At 20.0% G+C, this 21116-nt stretch overlaps 8 protein-coding genes across 8 annotated transcripts, besides 23 other annotated features; 5 read left to right on the forward strand and 3 right to left on the reverse strand. All coding sequences in view use genetic code 6, as the record gives it.

The window, feature by feature from the left end:
* Nucleotides 1-1820: 1820 nt before the first annotated feature.
* Nucleotides 1821-1879: a microsatellite.
* Nucleotides 1880-2293: 414 nt separating this feature from the next.
* Nucleotides 2294-2327: a microsatellite.
* Nucleotides 2310-2357: a microsatellite.
* A 1658-nt stretch (nt 2358-4015) lies between these two features.
* Nucleotides 4016-4059: a microsatellite.
* A 64-nt stretch (nt 4060-4123) lies between these two features.
* Nucleotides 4124-4185: a microsatellite.
* Nucleotides 4186-4776: 591 nt separating this feature from the next.
* Nucleotides 4777-9062, forward strand: IMG5_099730 (WD repeat protein; the record flags this gene model as incomplete). The annotated part of the gene is made up of 11 exons (XM_004035383.1): nt 4777-4857; nt 4908-5865; nt 5915-6206; nt 6251-6383; nt 6475-7262; nt 7309-7510; nt 7557-7735; nt 7777-7931; nt 7973-8761; nt 8818-8959; nt 9009-9062. The coding sequence occupies exons 1-11, from the start codon at nt 4800-4802 to the stop codon at nt 9060-9062; spliced, it is 3750 nt and encodes a 1249-aa protein (XP_004035431.1). The 5' UTR covers nt 4777-4799.
* Nucleotides 6385-6454: a microsatellite.
* Nucleotides 6393-6448: a microsatellite.
* Nucleotides 7933-7969: a microsatellite.
* Nucleotides 7935-7970: a microsatellite.
* Nucleotides 9063-9132: 70 nt separating the features above from the next.
* IMG5_099740 (WD repeat protein) lies at nt 9133-10193 on the reverse strand (the record flags this gene model as incomplete). The annotated part of the gene is made up of 3 exons (XM_004035384.1): nt 9133-9480; nt 9518-10098; nt 10151-10193. The coding sequence occupies 3 exons, from the start codon at nt 10191-10193 to the stop codon at nt 9133-9135; spliced, it is 972 nt and encodes a 323-aa protein (XP_004035432.1).
* Nucleotides 10194-10294: 101 nt separating this feature from the next.
* Nucleotides 10295-10327: a microsatellite.
* Nucleotides 10328-10471: 144 nt separating this feature from the next.
* On the forward strand, nt 10472-11128 carry IMG5_099750 (hypothetical protein). Its single transcript, XM_004035385.1, has one exon. The coding sequence runs from the start codon at nt 10474-10476 to the stop codon at nt 10867-10869; it is 396 nt and encodes a 131-aa protein (XP_004035433.1). The 5' UTR covers nt 10472-10473; the 3' UTR covers nt 10870-11128.
* Nucleotides 11129-11239: 111 nt separating this feature from the next.
* IMG5_099760 (hypothetical protein) lies at nt 11240-11991 on the reverse strand (the record flags this gene model as incomplete). The annotated part of the gene is made up of 1 exon (XM_004035386.1): nt 11240-11991. One exon carries the CDS (start codon nt 11989-11991, stop codon nt 11377-11379), a length of 615 nt encoding a protein of 204 aa, XP_004035434.1. The 3' UTR covers nt 11240-11376.
* A 175-nt stretch (nt 11992-12166) lies between these two features.
* Nucleotides 12167-12242: a microsatellite.
* Nucleotides 12203-12287: a microsatellite.
* Nucleotides 12242-12283: a microsatellite.
* Nucleotides 12288-13150: 863 nt separating the features above from the next.
* Nucleotides 13151-14048, forward strand: IMG5_099770 (hypothetical protein; the record flags this gene model as incomplete). The annotated part of the gene is made up of 3 exons (XM_004035387.1): nt 13151-13277; nt 13357-13401; nt 13455-14048. The coding sequence occupies 3 exons, from the start codon at nt 13151-13153 to the stop codon at nt 13736-13738; spliced, it is 456 nt and encodes a 151-aa protein (XP_004035435.1). The 3' UTR covers nt 13739-14048.
* A 65-nt stretch (nt 14049-14113) lies between these two features.
* Nucleotides 14114-14142: a microsatellite.
* Nucleotides 14143-14144: 2 nt separating this feature from the next.
* IMG5_099780 (transducin family protein WD-40 repeat family protein) lies at nt 14145-15069 on the forward strand. Its single transcript, XM_004035388.1, has 3 exons — nt 14145-14345; nt 14400-14697; nt 14750-15069. The coding sequence occupies exons 1-3, from the start codon at nt 14299-14301 to the stop codon at nt 15002-15004; spliced, it is 600 nt and encodes a 199-aa protein (XP_004035436.1). The 5' UTR covers nt 14145-14298; the 3' UTR covers nt 15005-15069.
* A 70-nt stretch (nt 15070-15139) lies between these two features.
* Nucleotides 15140-17990, reverse strand: IMG5_099790 (ribophorin i, putative; the record flags this gene model as incomplete). The annotated part of the gene is made up of 8 exons (XM_004035389.1): nt 15140-15191; nt 15258-15343; nt 15409-15653; nt 15917-15980; nt 16633-16959; nt 17008-17229; nt 17270-17429; nt 17470-17990. 8 exons carry the CDS (start codon nt 17988-17990, stop codon nt 15140-15142), a joined length of 1677 nt encoding a protein of 558 aa, XP_004035437.1.
* Nucleotides 15348-15407: a microsatellite.
* Nucleotides 16283-16336: a microsatellite.
* Nucleotides 16283-16344: a microsatellite.
* Nucleotides 16961-17006: a microsatellite.
* A 50-nt stretch (nt 17991-18040) lies between the features above and the next one.
* Nucleotides 18041-18076: a microsatellite.
* Nucleotides 18042-18076: a microsatellite.
* Nucleotides 18077-18143: 67 nt separating this feature from the next.
* On the forward strand, nt 18144-19861 carry IMG5_099800 (hypothetical protein; the record flags this gene model as incomplete). The annotated part of the gene is made up of 4 exons (XM_004035390.1): nt 18144-18223; nt 18261-18282; nt 18618-18698; nt 19402-19861. Coding segments are annotated over 4 exons (643 nt in total), but the record flags the coding sequence as incomplete, so codon positions are not given.
* Nucleotides 18458-18495: a microsatellite.
* Nucleotides 18663-18709: a microsatellite.
* An 838-nt stretch (nt 19862-20699) lies between the features above and the next one.
* Nucleotides 20700-20788: a microsatellite.
* The last annotated feature ends 328 nt before the right edge of the window (nt 20789-21116 follow it).

Here is a 21116-nt window from a genome sequence, read left to right on the forward strand (position 1 = left end):
TTTCTGAAACTAACTAATTGCTCATTATTAAATCCTTTAATTTTAATTCATGCTATTCTTTTTATTGACATATTATATTTTCTAGAATTTCTTATTTCTTCTTTTATTTTAAAATGTTTTCATATGTTATTTCCTTTTATTTATAATTTTATAATTATTATTCTTTTTCTTTTTTTTCAATTACTTATGATTCAGATTTTTTAATTTATTTCATCTTTTCGATGTTATCTTGACCCTCGAAGATTTAAGGTTAAATATTATTTAGTTTACATAATTCTTCATATTTTTATTACACTTTTTATATTTTTTATTACATTTTGTCTTTATCTTATTTTCTTTTTTATAACCCTTACTCTTAAAGTATTATTTATTCCTATATTAATGCTTATTCTACCCTTAATTAGTTTATTATTTAAATATTTTTTTTTTGTAGATCAATATTATCCTCTTTTCGACATTACTAAACTAATTTTTGTTTTTTCTGTTTTTCATTTTCAATGTTTTCATTTAGATTTTTTAGTATTTATTTTTTTTCTTATAAGCTTTTAATTTTTATAATACATTTTTTTAAAAAAAATTACTTTTATATCGTGAATTAATCTTATTCAGAATTTTTTTATTTCAATTAATTTGTATAGAATTATAATTAATCCATTGCATTATGTATTTCCTTATCTAAGCATTCTATTTTTTTATTTTTATATTTTCTTTTATTATATGTATACGTTCTGAAAATTCTTTAGTTTCTTAAGTTTTTGGTTTTTAAAATTTTAAACCTTTTATTAGATTATTTGCATTTTCAATTATTTATTATAATTGCTTATGTAATTGATCATTTAATTTTTTCGATTGAATTACATTTTTTTAACTTTTTTAAAATTTGTAAGCTTTTTTATATAATTTTTTTTACTTTTCTTGTATTTTCGCTTCAATTATTTTGCATGATTAGCAATTAAAGCTCATAACTTTCTTTTATGAATTTTTAATTTTTTTTAATATTTTTGATAAAAATTATTAAAAATATGGTTTATATATATTATAAGCATAATAAATTCTAAATATTTTTTTTTTTTTATTGATACAAGAAAATATACATATAATAAAAATTGTGAAAAATATTGTTTATTTTAAGTAATTTAATTAAATATCGCAAATTTATTTCTTTATTTAAGAAATTTCTTCTTGCTAAAAGTTTTATTTTATTTTAATCTAAAATTTTGTGGTAATATTTATTTTCAATTAAAATTCAATATTTTTTTTTATTTAAAAAATTTTATTAAAAAAATCTCTTTGATTTACCATTCAAAAAAAAAAAAAAAAAAATCATAAAAAAATCTAATAAATTATATGCTTTACAAAAAAAAAAAAATTAAATAAAAATTCTTTTTACGAAAATGTATATTAAATAATACCAATTAAAAAGTTAAATATAGATATAATTTCTAGTCAAATACAATTATTTATACAATTTAAATGCTTTTAATTAATCATCAATTAATGACTTCTTATATTTTAATTCCTTTTAACTTTCACAACTTTTTTTTAAATAAATAAAAAGCAACATATATAATATTTTAATTAATAAAATTCTTTCAAATCAAAATTTTAAGCCTTTTCAAAGTGAGGTTCTACTCATAATAAGAATTCACTCAAACCCTTATCTAAATAAATAAAATTTCACTATTTTGTTTACCTTTAAGATATTCTTATTAATAAAGGTCTATTTTTGGAATTAGATAAACGGAAAAAAAGTTTCTCATCTTCCTTTTTTTTTAGTATACTTATCTTAAGATAAATTGATTAATTTAGTTTTCATTTAGAATAAATTAAATAATTAGAATGTTTTAATATATTAATTATATTCGATATTTTAATAAATATTAACAATCTTTTTTTTTCATGTATAAATGATTTGATAGTTAAATATATATATACATTATAAATATATTTAAACTTTTCTTAAAATAAAAATGAATAAAATATATTTTAAAATTATATTTAAAAATGAAGAATTTATTTATATTAAATAAATAAATAAAAAAATTAATATGCTTTAATATTATTATTAATATACAAAATAAAAATATTATTAGTATTATTAGTTATCGAGTTTTGGTCCATAATTTTGAAATTTTAATGACTCCAGAATATATATTTCTAGCTTTTTTAAACTTTCTGATGTCATTCTGAAAAATTTTTGTTGTTGTTATAGAGATTTTTCTTATTTATTTTGTTCACTCTTTTTAAATTCAGAATAAATATTTAATTTTATTTTGTATTTTTTAGATAAAATATTAATAAAAATAATTAATTAATAAAAAATAATTTTATTCAAATTAAAATAAATTATATTTATTAAAGGGTAGCATCAAACTTTTGATGATATAATTCTTAATCACTAAACATTTAGTATGACGTATAGAATACCAATATAGTAGAATTTATATATCCTTCACTTTAATATGCTTGAAAGTTAAGGAAAAAGTCAGTTATTAATCTTTATTTTACTACTTTTTCATAATTTAAATTCTGATGTGTACAACCGATAGGATTGATATTACCTTGCTAAATGCAAAACCAAGTATTAACTAAAATTAATGCAAAGTTCCTATGCCAATATAAGTTTATAAATTATATACCTTTATCAAATATGTTTTTTAAAATATTTTAAAATTGATACATATAAAAAAATTAAATTATGCTTTATTAGCAGATCTAATTATTATGATAGAATGTAAATATTATTATTTCTAATTAAATTAAAAAAGTAATGTATTTTTTTTATTATATAAAAAACTAGAGAAAAATATTTTTATCTATATATGTTTTTTACTGCAAAATTAGGGGTATTCTAAATACATATTTGCAGGGACATAATAATAATATTGATATTTAATATTTTTATTTTTAAATTTTATCCTGCTTTTACATAGTGAGCAGCTGAATACTTTTTTTTGTAATAATATTATTAAATTATCAAATTTATATAAATTAATCTTTAAGAAGCTTTTAAGGATAATCTTAGGAAAAAGTGCCCTTATTTCCTAATTTTATTATACTTAATTTAATCCCAAAATTTTAATTATTCTATTTAATTTATGGTTAATAATCCAACGATATTTAATTTATATATAAAATTTATTTAAATGAAAGATAATAGATTTTAACAACACAAAAATACATGTAAGCTTAAAAAAAAAATTAAAGTACTGTAAGAAATTACACTAAACTTATTTACAGATTTACCGAAACAAAGTTCTATAATAGTAACTGCTCAAAATGTTAATAACTTAATAATACAAATTCTTTTTAAAAGATATATCAAATTCATTAAGATATTGAAATATAATGAAAAAGCAAGTTTACTCCTTTGTTACAAAGTTTATAAGTAAGGATATTCAAATGAATATTTTTAATTAGTAAATATAAGCACATGAGTTCACAATATAAATTTATAATAAAATTGATTTAAAAACTTGGAATATAAACATTTTTTTTGGCACTATCATTTTTTTTAATAAAATCTTAATTTTTAAGATTTTTTTTTTTTTTAAATATAAAACCAAAATGCAAGAAAAAAAATTAAATTTTAATTATCAAAAAATATTAAAAGAAAATATAAAAAAATACCATTCTATAATGCTATAAAAATATTCAATAAATAAAAAATAAATGATTTTATTTGAACTATAAAAATAATAGATTATTAAATATATATATTATTTTGATAATTCTATTTGTTATAATAATTCCTTTAAAAAAATTGTTTATAAATTCATAATTTATTATTTTATTTATTTATTATTTTTAAAAAATTAACAAATACCTGATTTTCAATCATTTCTTTTATATTTGCATGAATTTCTAAGATTATTTTTTTAATTAAATTTAACAAACAAAAGGAAAAAATATTTATTGAATTTAAATAATTTTTTTTAATTAATGAAAACTTGTATTAAAAAATAATGTAATTTTATTAAATTATATATTTTAAATTTTTAATTTCATTTCCTTATTATTATAAATAATATTTTTTTTATTTTATCATGATATTTTTTTAGTTTTTTTAAATTATTTTTTGTTAAGATTTATATGTTTCATTTTTAAAATATCTAAACATTTGTATAAATATTATTTTAATAAAATAAAATTTCTTTATAATTTTTAATTTAAAAATAAAATTTCAAAAATATATAATAACAAAATAAGAAAAAACATAAACAAAGAAATAAAAAGGATGTAATCTAGTAAAAAAGTAATAAAATTAAATGAATATGTTTTAAAAAAATAAATGGCGATTATAATAATTATAAAAAAAAAAAAATATTTTAATAAATAATAATTTTATAAAAAAAAAATTAATAGATATTTGAATACAAAGAAGATATTAATGGATAAGGTAAATGCGTTTTCGCATGGAGTTAAGATTCCAGTTTTTTAGCAGTCTGTGGAGAGTCACGTTTATTATATGTATTAGATAAGTAAAAAAAAAATAAAGTTAAAAATAATAAATAAAAAGGCGAGGAAAAAGACTAAAAGAAACACAATTATAAGTAAAAGGTAAAGTACTAGCTTTGAATTGGGATAGAGACCAAGAATACTTAGCAATATTAATTGAAGGCTGCGCATATATATTTTTATGGAATGTTTTTGCAAATAATCTTTAATAACTAGATTTAGATGAAAAAAGTAAATGTTCTTTCATAAAATGGAGCCGAACTCATCCTGTATTAGCAATAGGAACTGAAAAAGGAATTCTTCATTTTTATAATAAAAAAACACAAAAAAAAATTCCTACAATGGGTAAACATTCAAAAAAAATAACAACTGGAGATTGGAACGAAGAAGGTCTTTTAGGTAAATATTTTATTAAAAAGCAAATTAATTTTAATATATTAATATATTAGTTACTGGAAGTGAGGAAAAAGTGCTTACAGTAAGTAATCATAATTCCGATACAAAATTTGATTCTGTAGGCGTGAAAATGGAGCCAAGAAACGTAAAATGGGCTAAGCCTAAATTGGATGAACGAGAAATTTCAAATAAAACAATAACAGCATCCCTAAATTATAAAAGTTTACTAATGTTTGATGTAAGTTCAAATAAAACTCCTTTGGAACTAGTTTTTGAGGCCAAATATGGAAAAATGGTTGATTATTAACTTTTTGGAGACGGATATATTGTAGTAGCCTTTACTGAAGGTTATGTTTCCCATATTTCTACTCATAATTAAGAACTTAGAGATGAAATATAATCAAAAAGAATTTTTTAGAGTTCTTTAGATGCAATGTGTACTAATAATTTAGTTTATAAATTAGCTGCAGCAGGGGAAAACTAAATACATATATATAATTTAGGAAGTTGGGACGAAATTGTTTAATAAAGAATTGAACTTCCAAAGAACGCTGGAACAGTTACAAAAATGGAATGGGCTGGAAATGGATAACTTTTAGTTATTTCAACATCAAATGGTCATATTTATGGATATTTGACTAGTATTCCTTAATTAACAAGCATATATGGGCCTGTTGTAGCTGTTTTAACTTCTTTTGTAGAAGTTGCAATAATAGAATCTTCGAAAATTAGTTAAACTAATACTTTAACTGCAATTAATTTAGAAAACGAACCGGCTTTTTTGTCTTTAGGATTATATCATTTAGCGGCAGGAATCAATAATATAATTTGGTATTATTTATGGTTAGATTAGAAAAGGAATGCAATCATTAAAGGAGGTGAATTAGTATAAAAAAGAGATTATATGGGTAACGTTAGAGATGTTAAACTTAATGATTTTTGGGCAGCAGTTCTATCAGATGGAAAATGTATTCTACATCCAATTGTTCATTCTAATTAAATTAAAGATATGTATATATTTTTCAAAATAATTTTTTTATTTTTAATTTTTTTTTAAAAGAAAATTTCCATAATCAGATAATGAAAAGTTAATTGTTAATATTGGATTAACTAAAGATTTTCTGATTCTTTTAGATTAGTAAGGAAAAATTAGATATTTTCATTTGGAAGATTAATAATTTATTATTGAATATTTACCAAACACTGGATTAGAAATACTTATTATTAGAATATATCCTAATTTTTCAGGGACAAGAATTGTTTGTATAGATAATAAAGGATTGGCCTTTGTTTTTGAAACTGCTTCGGAATAATTTCTTCCTTTGCAAAATTTTCCTTAGAGAACAGAAAGAGTACTTTTTTTAAAAAATAATAAAAAAAATAAAAAATATTATAGATTATTTGGGATTAAAAAGATCCTAATCTTTTTGTTACAGTTGAAAATGATAAATTATTGACATTTATTATAAATAAAAATAGTATTAACGGTACTATAATTTAACCTGTATAAGAACTTCTAGCCATAGAATGTATATTATTATATTTTATATTATAAAAAATATATTATATTTTTATAAAAATATATTTTATTTTTTTATAATTAAAATAAAATTAATAAAGAAATTAAATAACCTGGTCAACCAGTTCTTACTATTCTTGAAAGAGGTATAAAACCAATTGCTTTAACTAATGGATATTTAAAATGTTTCACTGCTAACGGGACAATAGCTGGTTAAAGTTTGACATCTCACAGCTATTTAAATAATTATAAAGGTGCTGAAGACACTGAATAAGGTCAGTACAGGTATTTTTTACAAAACCTATAACTACATAAATACAACAACTGTTTGTTGGCTGCATGCATTCTTGATAATATAACATTATATAATGAATTGGGTAGAAGGGCATTAGAATTTGTAGATTTAAAAGTTGCTCTTAAAGCTTTTTAGTTGGCTGGAAATTTATCTATGGTAATGACTATATAAAGTTTTTTACATGTAAATGAAAAAAATATAATTTTTGGAAATGTCGCAATGGTTTTGGGTATGTATGATCTTGCTTAAGAACTTTATTTGAAAAGCTCTTAACCAATTTTTGCACTTGAAATGAGATCAGACATTTAAGATTATTTGGCAGCTTTAAATTTGGCTAAAAATATTGCACCTTAAGAAGAGCCTTTCATCTGTAGAAAATTAGCCTTTTAAATTGAGAATCAAGGTAATGCCTAAGAGGCTAGAAAATTGTATGAAAGAGCTAATTTAATTAATAAAGAAAGTTTACTTGTTCATGAAAAGGTTAAAATTGAAGCTCATACTTAATAATGTTTTGCTGGTATTTCTAGAACTTCGATTAAATTAGGAGATATTCCAAGAGGAGTTAATATTGCGAGAGAATTAACAGATAATAATGTATATTAATATATTTATATTTTTTCTTTTTACATTTTTTATTTAGATTATTATTGAAATCGCTGTTGTATGCGAAAATATGAAATAATATATTGAAGCTGCAGAACTTTACTAAAAGTCTGGACTTTTAGAAAAAGCAGCATCTCTTTATATCTAGTCAAAATAATTCAAATTAGCAACTCCTTTAATGAGTTAAATAAAATCTCCAGTATTGTTAAAGTAATATGCAAAATCTAAAGAATCTGAAGGTTTTTTTAAAAAAATAAATTAATTTAAATTAAATTTATAATCCAGGAGCTTACAATGAAGCCGAATAAGCTTATGAATAAGCAGAATCTTGGGAGGATGTAATCCGTTTAAATCTAGACAAGTTAGATAATTTAGGAAAAGCTAAAGCCGTTTTAAGAAACAAATGTTCTACTAGTACTGTTTGTTAAATGGTTGCTAATGTTTGTGAAAAATAAGGAAATTATGTAAAAAATACAATTTTTTTAAATAAATAAAATAAATCTAGGATGAGCATGTAGAGTTCATGATTTTAGCAGGAAAAAAAGAAGAAGCATTTTTAAAAGCTCAATAATATAATGTAATGGACTCATATGCAGATAACATGAAAGAATTTACACTCGAAGAACGATTAAGAATTGCACAATTTTACGAAAATTAAGCGTTAAAAAAATTAAAAAAATTAAAAAAAATTAAAAAAAAAGAATTTGGCTAAAAGCAGCATAACATTATGAATAAACAAAAAATCCAATGAAATCATTAAAGTTATATTTCAAAGCAGGGGATATGCATATAGATGAGATGATAGAATTAGTTTACCGAAATAAGAGTTAAGAAACTTTAAATTCTACTCTTTTAGATTATTTATTAGGAGAAGTAGACGGATAACCTAAAGATCCAATTTATTTATTAAAATATTATGATAGAATTGGAAATATAAATGCTTTGGTAAAAATTGCAATAACGATAGCTACAGATGATCATGATTAAGGCAATTATAAAGCAGCTCATGATAGACTTTTCGAAACATTATAAAAAGTAAAAGAGCATAATGTACCTGTTCCATTCGATTTAGAATAAAAGTTAATGATTATACATTCTTATTTATTGGCTTCAAAATATATAAAATCTAAAGATGATGAAAAAGAAAGTGAAATCGCTGCCTTTTTACTTAATCGTGTCTGTAAAAATATAAGTTAGTTTTCAACAACTCATACTGTCAATATTCTTACTACAGCAGTTATTGCGGCTATGAAATGTAAAAATAAGCCTTTAGCATATAGATGGTCTATTGAGCTTGTAAGACCGGAATATAGATAAAGTATTAATGAAAAATACAAAATGAAAATAGAAAATATTGCAAGAAAACCATTAAAAGAAGAAGTTGTTGAAAATAAAACGGAATGTCCTTTTTGTAAAGAACTTGTTGATGAATATAGTCTTGTATGTAATAGTTGTTAAAATTCTATTCCTTATTGTGTTGCTACAGGATAGTATATTAAAAAAATTAAATTTATTTTTATTTATATACTTTTTAATTTTTTAAAAGACATATTATTGCTAATTAATTATGTTTTTGTCCTTCTTGTAAAATGCCAGCGAATATTTAAATGTTTAAAAAATATCTATCTATTAATGAAAATGTATGCCCTATGTGTTATCAAACTATTAATTTGGATGATATTAAATAAGTAAATTAAATAAATATTTTTTTTATAATTCTTTTATATAACTAAACAGGAAAATCAAACAGATGCTTCAAAATTACTTAAATAGTTAAAATAAAACAAATGATGAGATTTATTATATATTTAATAAATAAAATTTACATTTAAATATAAATATATATAAATATTTTATTATTTCATTAATTTTTAAATTCATCAATTAATTGCTAAAACTTTTAAAGTTCATCCTTTTTCGGTTAAACTAAATAATCGCACAATTAATAAATTTTTATTTTGCATTTAGTGTATGTAACAGCTACTAAATCGTTTTATTTAAAATTAAACTTAATGTTAATTGCTTAACTTCCTTACTCCATGTCTTTACCATCAATAATATAAACGGGTGCTTTTTTATTTTCCAATAAATCGTAAAAATGAACTTCTCCATTTGAAAGTGCTGTTCCAAAAACTGATGCCCTTGTAGGTGACCATTATGATTTAAAAATATAATTACCAAAATTATCAACATTAAAAAGAGGTTTAGCCTAATAAAATATTTATTATTTTTTAAAAAATATTTACGTATAAAAGATCAAATAATTTAACAGCACCATCTAAAGAAGCTGTAATAAATAAATTCCTAATAAAAGGTGAAAATTAAATAGAATAAACAGGACCTATATGAGGTTCAAAAGCAAAAGCTACAGGATTAATATACGTTTTACGAATATCAGGTTTAGAAGAGAAAATATTTTCACAATCAACTTCTTTTAGTCCTTTATTTAAACAGTATTTTTCGACATGCATTTTTATATCTAAAATATATTTGTTGAATATATTCATCATAAAATTATTTGTATTTTATTTCCAAGTTATTTTCGTGTTCCCCTATTGCTATTCTAATATATTTTTATTCTTAGAATCCATAGTTGAACCTGTTATTACTCCTCTTAATACGGAGCCAGCCTCAGAACCGATCACGAATGTATTCTTATCTTCATTTGACTGTGCAAAACATAAGCCACCTACACTTACAACTGCACCATCTTTTTTCGAACTAAAAAATAACCCTTTGTTGGATATTATAAAGGATTTTAGTTCACATTTTCTTCTAATTTATCCCATAATAAAATTTTGCCATCTGTACTTAATGAAAGTAGACTCTTTTTTTTTTCAAAGAAAAATAATACTTTTAATTATTTATTATCTTTTTACGTAACTTATTTGCATAGAACCTGCTTTTTTGTTTTCTAACCATATCAACTAGGTAATTGCTTCTCTATGAAAATAATCATCTATTGAAGATTTTGCAATTAAACTTTCTTCTTCATTTGATAAATCCCAAAAAAAAATTTCACCTTTTTTTATATATTTTATTTTTTTACAATTTTAAAATTTAAATATTAAACCATTAAAAGAACCACCTATTAACCATGATGGTTTAGAAGGATGAAATTCTACAGCAGTTAAAGAGCACTTTTATTTTTCTTTTTAATTTATTTGCAATTTTTTGTTTACCTCAGTTTCTATTGTTATTAATGGCTTGTCTTGTTAAAAATCTCGTTTTGACAAATTCCATACGCAACAAAAAGCTCTTTCATTAGAAGATCCTAAATGTTCGAATTTACCATATGCAGCTGCCAACATTAAACCTGTACAATTCCAACTTATGTCTGTTATTTCTAATTATGTATCCTTTTCATATTATGAGTTTAATGAATTTGATAACGTGTATAAGGTGGTTATTTCTTTTCTTTAATCTGTCCATTTTGGAGCATAGTCTTTTTTTTATTTATTTTTAGAATTTTTTTTTTTTTCTTTTTTTACATTCTAAAGACTTTATTGAAGTTGTTAATGCATTTTCTATTAATGGATATACTTTTTATAAAAAAGTTTATAAATCTTATTCATTGAATTTAGTTTAATTTTATTGATCATCTTATGGTTTTTATGAATTTATAATCACATCTTCACTAACTTGTAACTTTTTAATTTTTTAATTTTTTATTTTTTTCTAAATTAACTTTACTTTAACTGTTCTCCCTTACTTTTTTGTGGTAGTTTCCGCATTTAAATATTCTATTGGAATTGTTTATCCTCCTTTCTCAAAATATTTAGCACCGTCTGATTTATTAAATCTTTTTAAAAAACTTATATAATTTTTTCCTTTTATATTAAAACAAACGTATATGCTATTTGTGGCAAATCAAAATCATCAAATTATACTTTGTTTGTTTTCAACATTTTTTTTTTAAATAGTTTTATTTATAAAATTACAAATATTTTTAATTTAAAAATATTAATTATATATTTTTAGTTTCTAATAAAAATCATTAAAAAAATATATATATATATATATATATTTAAGAGAATAATTTATTTCATGTAAATATATATATAATATTAATAATATTTATGTTTAAAAAGCTTTCTTCCGAAGATCAACCTGAAATTTTAAGCTATTCATGTTATTCTAATCCAGCAATTTCATTTGCATCAGCTTATGGGTTCTTAAGTACTTCAAAGAATAAATTAGATCCTTATTGAATTCTTTGATATGTATCATGAAGAAGTTTAACATGATAACTGTTTAATCTTAATCTATGCTTAATAGCCACATTTTCAACAATATCAAAGAATTATTTGGATCCTCTTTAAGCACAAGCCATGCCATGAGCTGCTTCAATAAGAATTTCTAGAGGTAAATATCTATAAAATCTTTCTTTAACAAGTTTATCTTCAATAACTTTCCAAAGTTCATCATCTTATACATTCATTTGTCCTAAATAATTAGTAATATTACCTAAAGATTTATTACATTCTCTATCAAATCTTTTAATGAATTCTTTCAAAATAGGACTAAGAGTATTGTAAAAATGCTAATCAACTTCAATTTTATGATTCCATAATTAAAACATGCTCAGAGATAATTACAAGTCAGTCAATATATGTAAATTGTCTCTTAATATTTCTCCTAGCATCTTACAAGAATAACAAGACAAAATTGCTTGTGATAATTCAACGTATTCTCTTTGCTCCATTTCCCATTATTACATATATAATTTATTTGATGGTTAATAATCACTAGGAGATTTTTGGGAAAACGCAAATGCTATTTTTTATAAGTGGAATGAATTATTAGGATATAAGCAGATTTATTTTGTTTACTTAGCTAATGAGCGAATTAATTACTTGATCATATTTGCTTTCTATATTTATTTTTTATAATACTATTTTTTTATTTAATTATTTTTATTTTCTTACTTTTTATGTTTTAATTTTTATAATTCTTTTATTTATTATTTTTTTTCTTTTTAATATTTTCAATTTTATATATTTTATTTTTATTATAATATATATAAAAAGTTAATAATTTTTTTTTATGAAATATACTTTATAAATAATAATTTAAATTATTTTATAAATGCATTCAAAATTAAGTTAATTAGATTTGAAACACTTTAGTTTATGACAATATATATATATATATATTTTTATTTTTATTATATTTTTCATTTAAAATATTTAAAAAAAGTTTATATAAATATTTCATATAAATATTAAGTAATATTTTAATAAAAATAATTGGTATATTTTTTTATAAATACTTGATTAAATAAATTCTTTATGGTTTAGTTTTTAAAATTTAATAAATTACTTCCTTAAAAATCATTAAACTTTATAAATAAATTTCTTTTTTTAAAAAAGTTTTTCCATATAAAATTATGATTAATATAAAACGTATAAACTATAATAAATTTTAGAAAAAATAAAATATTTTTTTTCATAAAAAAGAAACTATATTAAATAAGATGTTCCTTCTAAAAGTCAATATAATTTAAATTAGTTTAAAATAAATTACATAATAATCGTTTTAAATTACTATTATATTAATTTATTGATTTATTTTTTAATAAAAACGGATGAAATTTTTTCTTCAATTTAATATTTTAATTTTGTTTTAAGCTTATAAAGATTATAAAAATGTAGCATTTTATATAGACTAATTATATATATATATAATAAAACTTAAAAATAAATTAAAGAATTGAAGACTAAAAAGTTAAATAAAATGTGCATGAATATTATTTAAAAAATATTTTTTGCGTATTTATTTATTTTTAGTTTTTATTATTTTATTTTAGTGCAAATTAAAGTATAAAAATAAATTAATATATATAATTTAATTATAAAATAAAATAAATAAATTGAAATATGGACTAAAACGTTGTCAGTTCTTTAATTTGGATTAAAAAAGGTTTCGCAAAAAAGAATCCAAAAGAGTTTGAATTAAATGAAGAACAGATAAAGCAAATGAAAAATGACCCTTTAGTTTAAAAAAGTAATTTTGTTTATTAAAAATTAATATATTTTGACTTGGTTTAAATATTTTTTTAATCATTATAAAAGCTTAAAAAAAGAACTAGGATAAGAGGATGAGAATATAAGCGACGAAGAAGAAGAAAGTAAGAAATAAAAATAAAAAAATAACAATCTTATTTTAAAATTAAATTAAAAGACCTTCCTGTATTTACATAAGATATAAATATGCTTAAATATGATGATAATATAGATTAGAATGGAGATCCTATAGTAAAAAAAAAAATATACTATTAAATAAAATAAAATAAAAATAAGGCTTTTGATGAAATGTCTGACGAAGAAAAAGAAGATTTTAATATAAGACCTACAGATGCTTTAATAGTAGCTGCAAAAATAGTAAAAATAAATAAACAAAAACCGAAAAATCGTAAAAATATAAAAGGAAAAAGAATTTTCTAGTTTAGAAATATATGTATATGAAGAAGATAAAAATAATCTTTTCGTTCATCATGAAATATAACTTTCCGCGTTTCCATTATCTTTGGAATGGTTAAGAGTAGCTCCTTCATCATTTGAACAATAAACATAAATATAAGGTAATAGAAAATAAATGATGTTTTAAAAAAATAAAAAAAAGGAAATTATGCGATTGTAGGTAGCTTTTTGCCTGAAATTGAAATATGGAATTTAGATGTGTTAAATGTAATCGAACCTGATTTTGTTTTGGGAGGAGAAATGGAAATTAGTAATAAAAAAGTAAAGAAGTTTAAAAATAAAAAATAATTAAAACCGGTAGTCATTCTGAAGGTGTCATGAGTTTAAATTTGAGTACTTTTAGACAGTATTTTTTTATTTTTAAATAAATAAAATTAAATAAATAAAATATAGAAATATACTTGCTTCTGGTTCAGCAGATAAAACTGTGAAAATTTGGGATCTTTCCACTTAATAAAATATGCATACTTATAATAATCATAAAGGTGAAGTATAAGTTGTTTAATGGAATAAAAAAGAAGAAACTATTTTACTTACTGGTGGTTATGATAAACAACTATTTATGTTTGATGCTCGAACCCCTGAAAATGCAGTACTTTTTTAAAAAAAAATATTTAAAAATAAACATAATATAATAAATATAAAGCTTAGTACAAAAATTTCTGATCTTATCGAATCTGCCGTATGGGATCCCATAAACTCTAATTAAATAGTTCACGCAACGTAAGATGGGTATGTATCATGCATTGATGCAAGAAAATTTAATTTAGAATATATTTATCGTTTCAAAGCACATAGCAAAACTACTACTTCTGTTTCAGCTTCATGGGCTGTTCCTGGACTTTTAGCAACAACTTCTGTAAGATCATTATGTAAAAATTTGGGATACCAATACTATTTCAAATAAATAGCCTTTATTAGTCTGTTAAAAAAATCCTAATGCTGTAATATATATTAAATAGTTTTTTTTTTTTTATGATTTTTTTTTTTTTCTAGGGTAAACTTTTTTGTGGATCTTTTTACGAAGATTCTCCTTGGATTTTCGCCTGTGGAAACTCAAAAGGTGAAATATTTGTTTGTGATATTACTGAGGATAAATTTATTGTTTAAAAATTCGGTGATAGAGTTGATTAGAAATATAAGCCTGATATTAATTTAGTATTTTATTTATATTTTTTTATTTACTTATTTATCTTAGTGTACCTAAAACGGACAAAAAAATCTATTTACAAAAGAAAAAGAAAGTAGTGATGATGATATTGAAGAAGAGTAAAATATGTAAGAAGAATAAAAATGATACATACATATTATTTTTATATATTTTTTTGTTTACAAAATTATATATCGGAAATTAATTATTTGTTTTAATTTTTATTTTTTTCTATTTCAACATTTTAAAGCTAATAATTAAGTAAAATACCAATATCCTTTTTTATTCCTTTTTTATAAAAAGCATAAATAAAATAGAAATTAGTATGATTTAATTATAATGTTATTTTTTTACTTGTAAACAGAGATTCCACAAACATTCGAATTTGAAAGTAAATTTTTTCTATGTCCGGGTGAATTAATCCATCCATTTACAATTGTCTGAAATAAAAAAATTAATAATAAAATTAATAAAATTAAAAATAAAAATTATATTAAAAAATTACACTAGGAATATCTTAAAAACCTTCTGAACAATAAGCAACATTCTCATAAACCCCTCTTTTATTAAAAGAAATCAAATGAACTCTTTATTCAAACCCTTAATGCCCAAAAGGTACTTTTTCTTCCCCCATATTCTCAGAATGTTACATACCAATAAAGGTTAGTTATTCATTCCAAACCATATGTGGAAGGTTTTAGGAAGCTCGAAAATTATTAGTTAATTCGAGACACTTTTTTCCAAATAAAACTATATTTTCTTAATTAATGTTTTGCTAAATATCTTGCAAAGTGAATAATTTTTTTTATTGTATATTTTTGTTTTCATTTTTATATTTATATTCGATTTCTTGTTTTTGATCCAACTTTTATAATGTTTATATTTCATTGTTAAATCTTCTATCATTTATTTGTTTGATTCGCATTTTATTTCTATATTCTTGTAATTGCTGATGAATTGATTATTAGGGTATTTATTATGAAATTTTTTTATTAGTTTAATATTAGCTTTACTGACTATCATATAAATTTCTCCTTTCTAGTGTATGTTTTGTGCGTTCTTTCTCAAAATCAGTCTCTGGAGAAATTTAATGTTGTATTTATTGATTTTATTATGGGCATATTTTGAAGAAATTTTAAATATTTTTTAAAATTATCTCATCATTCTTTTCCTCTTTTAACCAAGGATGTACTTCGAAAAATAAACGAAGTTGTTCGGGTGTATATTCGAAAAGTTATATTTAGACATTTTCTGAAAAATTATTAAGAAAATCCATTATTATAATTATAAAATTTAATTTTTTTTTTTTTTTTTTATTAAATAAATATTAATATTAAAAAATTTATAAATTTTTTAATTTTTTATTTGTTTCATAGTTTATTTATTTACTCTTATAAAAATAATTTATTTACTCTTATAAAAATAATTTATTTTACATTATCACTAATTATATGTATATATTTTTTTTTTATTTATATATAAAATTAAAAGAACATAGCAAATAAAATTCAATTATAAAAAATAAACAGATTATTCAATATTAATATATATTTATTTTATAATTATTCCTTTTATTTCATTTAAAACTTTTCATTTGAACTCTATTTAAGAATATCATTGAAAAAAAGAAAATTAAAAATGCACAAAAAATCATTAAAAATTTTTTAAACATATAGAAAATTCCTAAAGAGTAATGAATATAGAAGAATTAATTATGAAAATCTATAACATTTTTCTTTCTAAAAACTAAGGTAGGTCTTCCCTAGCTATCCAAATATGAAAAAGTAATTTCTTAATGATAGCTATCAACATTAAAAGGTAATTCTGGTTTTATATTGTATGCTCCTTCAGGCAAAACAACTCTTAATTCGAACTCTTAAGCTAATAGATCATGAAAAGGTATTGAGAAAAGTTATTTCAAAACATAGTTTCCTTCATTATCAGTATATAAATACCTGCTTGCATTTAAATTATATCCTAGCCTAAAATCATTCTTCCATCCTCCCATTATTGGAAATCTTGGTTGAATATTTAGTTTTACTACTTTGTCCGTTTTCTATATATTATTTTTATTAATTATATTTATTTATATTATTATTTTTACATCTCTCATTGCATTTGATGTGGATATATTTCCTATTATATCTCTATACCATAATCCTGTTGCATGAAAAGGTATTTCTGCATAAAGAGATTTTAAAGCGTTTTTTCCAGAATTTTAGCTGTATTTATTATAATCTACTCTGCTAAATTCTCCTTTTAAATTTGCTCCTTTATTTACTAAATTATATGAATTTTCAACTGCGATATTTCCCCAATGAGAAACCTTTATTTTTTTAAATTTTTTTTTTAAAACTTTTTCATACTTCTATTGTTTTAGATGATTTAGTCAAATATATTAATGGAGTATTATTTTCACTATGTATTTATATATCAGAAACAGAAAACGGAGAAATGTTTTTATATTCTCCATATTTCAAACCGGATTTTCTTAATTTAGTTACTGCTTCATCTTCTGTGTTTGATCTTTTTTTATATATTTTAAAAAATATAAAAATATTTTTACATGATATTTTAAGCCTTATATATAGTTCTTTATGATTCAACATAATAAGGTGAAAAAATGTATTTATTATCTTTAAAAAGGATATTTTAATTTTCCAAAACTGTAATTTATTTAGGATAAGGTTCTTATCGGTTTACAAACTTTTCTTCTATAGTAATTGATACTTTTTCGTTTTTATTCAGAGCTTTTTCCAATTCAAATCTTATTAATGTAGCATTATATTAATGCCTGATATTTATATCTTCGACTACTACTCCTGTTATTTCACTTTAGTCTAGTTTTCTTAAAAGGACAATTATTGTTTGCTCTTGTTAGTATAATGGTAATGCATAATAAAAATGAGTGATTGGAGTTTCACCCTTGTTTGTAAGCCTTAACTTTGTTTATGATGAGGCATACCTTTAGGTCAAATCTACTTCTCGAACGGCATCTTCTATTAGTATATTTTTTGTTTCTTAAAGGTTTAAACATTTAAAAAGGAATAAAAGAATAGCTTAAATAAATATAATTATTTTTATCATTTTATTTAAATATCTTTTTTTCTTTTCTTTATACACTTATTTTAATATTTTTTTTTGTTTATTTTTGTTAATTTTTTGTTAATTTTGACAATAAAATATTATTTTTTTATATTATATTATTTACTTTATTTGTTTTTTTTTTAAAATATTTATATGGAATAACAAAGTCTAACTAATATTTATTATTATATTCCTTAAGATTCGGATGATTCAGAATGTCCCAATGTTTTTATGTAAAAAATCATATTTTATTTTTTCTAATAATTTTAGTGTTCCTTTAAAATTAGAAGAAGTGAGGTTATATCATATAAAATAATATTTTCCTTTTTCGGGTGAATATATTTTCAGATTTAAATATAAAATCAATAATTAAAATACATGGATGGATGTTCCTGAAAACAGCAAAAAGTTACCTATTTATGAAGGCAGAATTATATTAAAAGTAACAAGAATTTCATGGGCATGTAAAATAAAAATTTATAAATGAAATAAAAATGATATAAATATTAGTCAAAGAATAAAAAAACAATGATGTGTGCTAGCAACAATAATTATAGTAATAGCAGAAACAATAATTAAAAGTAAAATATATATTAAATTTATGATTTATTTAAGATTATTTTAAAGGTTCCCTAAAAAGTTGATGAAGAAGAAGATTTTTTTGGAAGCTTTAATGATAATTAAGATTAATAATAAAATGCTAATTATGTTAATAATAATAATATTAATAAAAACAATCTATTAGATTTTTGAAATAAAAAAAATAAATTTGTTTTAAAATATGAAATAAATAAAAAAAAAGTTTAATATATTTTTTTATAATTTGCCTTTGTTTATTTTTTAAGTTATGCATATTATTATTTAAGTCAAATTATTAAATAAATCATAAAAATTTAATTATTTTTTTAAAATAAAAAGTGTAAAAATAAATTGAATTAAATTTTGATAATTTGTATTAAATAAACAAAACAAAAAAATATTCTTATTTTATACTAAGAAAATATTTAATTAAAATATTTAAAAAAATTATAATATCTTCTATAAATATAGTATATTTTATTTTTTATTATAAAATGCTTTAAAGTATTAACAATAATAACGATGAAACATAAATACAAAATCAAAAAGATAAAAAATACAAGTAGAAGGAATTAATAATTGAGAATTTCGATTTAATTTTTCATAATAATACTCGTTTAGAATTTTAACATTAAAAATAATTTAAAAGATAAATGCAAAAAATAATTACCGAAGAAAATTTTTTCTAAAAAACAAATGAGAATAGTATTTTAACTTATCTAGAATAATTGAATAAAACAATAAAGACAAATAAAATACATTATGATATATTATTAGATGTTTTTATTTATTTATTATTTTATAAAATAAATAAAATAATATAATATAAAAGGTGCTATTTGAAACAATACTTGGATTAATTTCTAAATAATTAATCTAAAACAATAAAGAAATAGAGAATTCTATTTTTAATTGTTTTTTAGACTTAAATAATTCAAATTCTTATATAGATAAGAAAATTAAAAGTAATCTTTTTTAGGACTCACATCACGAAAGTATTTATGATTCTTTTTTTGAATTTTTACAACCTTAAAATGAAAAAAATTGTTTTAAATTTTTAATTTTTTTTACAGTAATAATTTTTTAAATAAAAAAAATAATTATTTTTAAAAATATATAAAAGAAATTTTCAAAAACACTCTTTAAACTTTAAAAGCAAACTTCTTTTATACTAAATTTTTTAAAAAAATTAATAGAAAAGCAAGCATTTTCTTAAAATTCTTTAGACATTTTATATATAATATTCTTAACTAAATTAAACTATCTTTTTTTTTCAAATTAACAATAGGAAGGTAAGATAAAAATATTTTTTATTTAAAATAATGTTATGCAATTTTTTTTGTTTAAAAAAGAAAGAAATTATTCATTAAAAGAAGAGTTTTGTTAAATAAAAATACTAAATAAACTTTATAAAGATTAGACATAAATTTTTATTGAAAAATCTTATTCATATATAATCTAAGAATTTTAATAATAATCTAAAAAAGATAAAAATCTACCTATTCTAATATTTTTTTCCTTTTTTATTTTCTAAATTAAAAAATATTTTGCCAGAGCAACTCTAAAAAATAACATTTTCGAAATTTTTATCATTTCTTACTGAAAATATTCCTTAAATTCTTCTAAAATTAACATAAACATATATCTTTTTTAACATATAGACTTATTTTTTGAAACCTCCATTTAATATTTATGAACACTACAGTTTAATTAATTTATATAATTAAATTATATAGAAAATAATATCGTTTTAATTATTAAATAATCCCTAAACTTTTTTGAAATAAACTTATTTCTTTCTAAAATCTCTTCAAATAATGCTCTAATTCATTAATTCTAATCTTAAATCGAAGATTAATTTTTGTTTTAAACATTGTTAGATCCTTTTTCTTTTACATTTTCAAATTAAAGGTAGTAGAAATAACCTAAAATAAAAGAATTTTTCATATTTTTATAATCAAAATAGCTTTCAATAAATTCAAAGTATTCTTTTTATTATTTCTAATAATTAAAAAGTAAAAATTCTTAATTTGAATATGTAAAAAATCTATTTTTAAATGAAAAAGAATAACTAAATTCTCATTTTTTTAATATTCTTTCTTATACGAAAATGCTTTCACCTACATTGTAATATATATATATATATATATATATATATATATATATATATATATATATATATATATATATATATATATATATATATATATATATTTATAACTAAAATATAGTCTTCATTTGTTAAAAAAATTGTCAAAAAATTTATAAAATAATACTTAATTATCTTTTTTTATGTAAAATATTTTAAATTTAAACGCTTTTTTGAGAAATAAATTACTAGAAAATGAAAATAATCGCGATTTACCATAATATGTACAATTTAATGATCTTTTAATGTCTTTAATGAATATATTAATTTTAAAAAAACAAGAAAAAAATGTCTCTTTTAACTTCTAATTTTAAATATTAAAACTTCTTTAAGAATATTGTCTAGAAGATGTAGAAAAGTATCAATATGTAAGAGCTGATTTATAAATTTCTTGTGAT

Source organism: Ichthyophthirius multifiliis, assembly GCF_000220395.1.
Source record: "Ichthyophthirius multifiliis unplaced genomic scaffold scaff_1120509250843, whole genome shotgun sequence".
NCBI classification, from domain to species: Eukaryota; Ciliophora; class Oligohymenophorea; order Hymenostomatida; genus Ichthyophthirius; species Ichthyophthirius multifiliis.